The sequence below is a fragment of the Convolutriloba macropyga genome, chromosome 2, assembly GCF_964194025.1.
Source record: "Convolutriloba macropyga chromosome 2, txConMacr16.3, whole genome shotgun sequence".
NCBI lineage: Eukaryota > Metazoa > Xenacoelomorpha > Acoela > Convolutidae > Convolutriloba > Convolutriloba macropyga.
This window is the reverse complement of record NC_134469.1, coordinates 75,078,216-75,081,085: the sequence shown is the minus strand read 5'-3', so window position 1 is coordinate 75,081,085 and position 2,870 is coordinate 75,078,216. Positions and strand designations below refer to the sequence as shown.

The following is a 2,870-nucleotide window of genomic DNA, read 5'->3' as shown; positions in this document are numbered from 1 at the left end:
CGTTTCTCGGTAGTGGTTTTTTGTTCACATGCGGCAATTTCACTCTGATTTTTACTGTTTTTTCGATTTTTTGGATCGGATTTTTTTCTAAATGGTTTTCCCAATCTATTCACAGCTCATTCTAGAACTAGTTTTTTTGTTTGAATTAATTTTTCATTTCTCGCTAGTTGTTTTTTTGGTTCACATGCGGCATTTTGACATTGATTGTCTGTTTTTTTATCTGATTTTTTCTAAAATGGTTTTCGCATTTCACTCATAGTTCATTCTAGGTCTAGTTTTTCTGTTTAGTCAATGAAAATTCTTTGAATTGTACGTCAGGACTTGTCCTGCTTCGTCGAATAAAAAAATGTTTCGCTTTACCTCATTTTGCCGCCTTTTCAACATTTTGCGTGAAATCTTTTTGACTTCTCTAGGCTAGTTTCTCTCTTCTCTCATTCTGCTAAAAGTGAATTTGAACATCAGTTGCTCAGCAAAGCAATTCAAAATGAACAGAGTCAGTATAAAAATTGATGTCAGAAATAGAAACGGGATAAACCCATAAAGCCCAATTTTAATTGCCCGCTATTTGAACGTCGTTTCTATAAGTCCTATTTACCATCTCTAATGCTTATTGTTATTGATAGTAGCCCTTGTAGCCTCTCTCTAAGAAACAGAAGTATGTTCAACTAGGAAATTACATCAAAATAAATCGCACTTAAAAATGTTTTTGTACAAAAATCAATTTTGTTGATATTTTCTTTTCTTTCAATTACAATAGAGTTATGGTAATCAACGGCGGCTATTTTCCGGCAATCTGCCGGGTATGTTTCAACTTTAATGAACTTCTCTTCTACATTTTATGTCTAAGGAGCTGAGTCAATTACTCTCTCACCCATACTTAGGCTCTTTCAATCGAAACTAAGCAAACGCGGTATTTGAACAATTAGTCTGTTGTTAGTAGAGTTACTGTACCAGACTGGCTTTGTAGTAAACAGTTCTAATCTTAAAACTGAAGATAAATTTTGACCTCCACTCCCTCTTCAGACATATTAGTTGCCATTTTTTGCGTTTCTTTATAATTTGCTACTTCTGGATGTACTCAAATATAAGATGCTGCTATTTTAGCTGCGGTACGTTAAGACAAATAATGATCTTACAACGATGGTTGTGAGTCGAGGCTGCAGCTCCAGCATCTGCTCTCAGGATGCCCAGGGCGTTGATGTTTGCGATGCTGTGAACAATCAAGATACATGCGTTAAGTGCTGCAGTTCTGGTGCCAACTGCAACATATTCGCTCTCACTCTGTCGGGCGTGGACAAACTCAACAGTGTCAGCATGACTTTCATGTTAATTGCCATGATAGTCCCTATCATTCTAAGCCGACTGATGGTATCCGCGTGTTAAAGTTGTCGGATATTTTCCGTTTTATGTCCACCTCCCACCTGACCTCTCAAGTTAGTTATGCGATCCCACATAGAGCACCTGCCATTACATAGTAAAGCATTATGTAAAATATGGCTCGGGAATGCAAATAATATGGACACATTAAACTGTGGAGAGGTGAAAACGGAAAACATCTCCGAGACATCGAAGACAGAATAAATACAGATTGCGATTTGAATATATACAGTTGTCTTTGGTTGCAGCATTCTTTCCCTCTCAAACTGCTTTTATATTCTGACATTTACGAATTTGTAATTGTATTTTTGGGGGAAAGCGTGCATTGCTGTTCAATTAAATGATACATTTACTGATTAGAAGTTGGACGGGTACGGTATCGTATCATATTTTGTTTGTAAAAATGAAACTAACATAGACATCTCTGTGCTGGCGTCGCTGTGATTACTGATGTTGACCACCCTTACTCATTGAGTAGTATACAATGTATATTCAATTGTAGAAGTTGAGAGTTCACAGTTGCGAGTATTCTACCATTCAAGACCGATACTCCCGAATTGCTTCTCATTCATGCAAAAGCCTCCCGAAATAAATTAAATTTTATAGAAAAGCCGTTTTTAATACTTTATTCAGCTTCATCATCTAGAAGTTATGAGGACGAGGAAAGGTATTTTGCGCAGTTATTGAGAATTGAAGACGTTGGTAGAGAATTGAGGACGTTTTTCCGTGTCAACTCCAAATTGATTGGTGTTTTTCAGGTGCTTTAGTTGCAAATTTTTGGCAATCATTTTCGCGGAGCTTTAGGATAATATGAGTTCTGAAGTTATGAATAATCGGAGGTTACAACGTCATTTGAAAATGCCTTATTAGATATCTGGACCAGTCAAAACAGCTGGGCTTCAGTGGGGTTGAATACAGCTCAGATTTTGACGCAATTATGTTTACAAATGAGAGGAGATAAATGTTGACAATTTTCGATTGTCTGACTTAACAACGTCGGTTTGCTCTGAAAGCACTTTAACTTCAAAGAAAACTAGCTACTAGCAATTTTACAAGCTACTTCCATTGTCTTTTATGGCACACTTACCTAATAACTTGAATGTTCTCTTCTAAAATCTTTCTTTCTGTGGTAGAAGCTAAGATCTTGAAAGAGCAATTATTTCGCCAGCAAGCGGTAGTGCTATTCAGTTGATCTCAAACCGCTAGTAGGATGTCGGTTGCTTCCTTTGTAGTTTTAAGTGTTTTGTTAGCAGCTAGCAATTGACTGAATTGGAATACTATCAAGCCAATAAAAGCTATCTAAATGCATCAAATCTAAAATTTCGCCGCAACTAATGAGAACGCGTTCAAATATTTAACTCAATGAAAACGTGCACGGTGCCTTTAGTTGAAAAGTTTCAACTTTTCGGCATTTTGAACATTTTTATTTAATAGTTTTTATTGATGTAATAATATAATTTTGCAAGTATTAAATTAAATGCTCAAATACAAAG

At 36.2% G+C, this 2,870-nt stretch overlaps 1 protein-coding gene across 1 annotated transcript in view; it reads left to right on the top strand.

Annotated features, from left to right (window-relative positions):
• The first annotated feature begins 1,140 nt into the window (after window positions 1–1,140).
• LOC142334996 (tetraspanin-18-like) overlaps window positions 1,141–2,870 on the top strand; it is a 9,253-nt gene continuing 7,523 nt past the window's right edge. Inside the window, exon 1 of the mRNA XM_075383324.1 lies at window positions 1,141–1,368. Coding sequence (XP_075239439.1) covers window positions 1,141–1,368 — 228 coding nt within the window. The remainder of the gene's footprint in view (window positions 1,369–2,870) is intronic.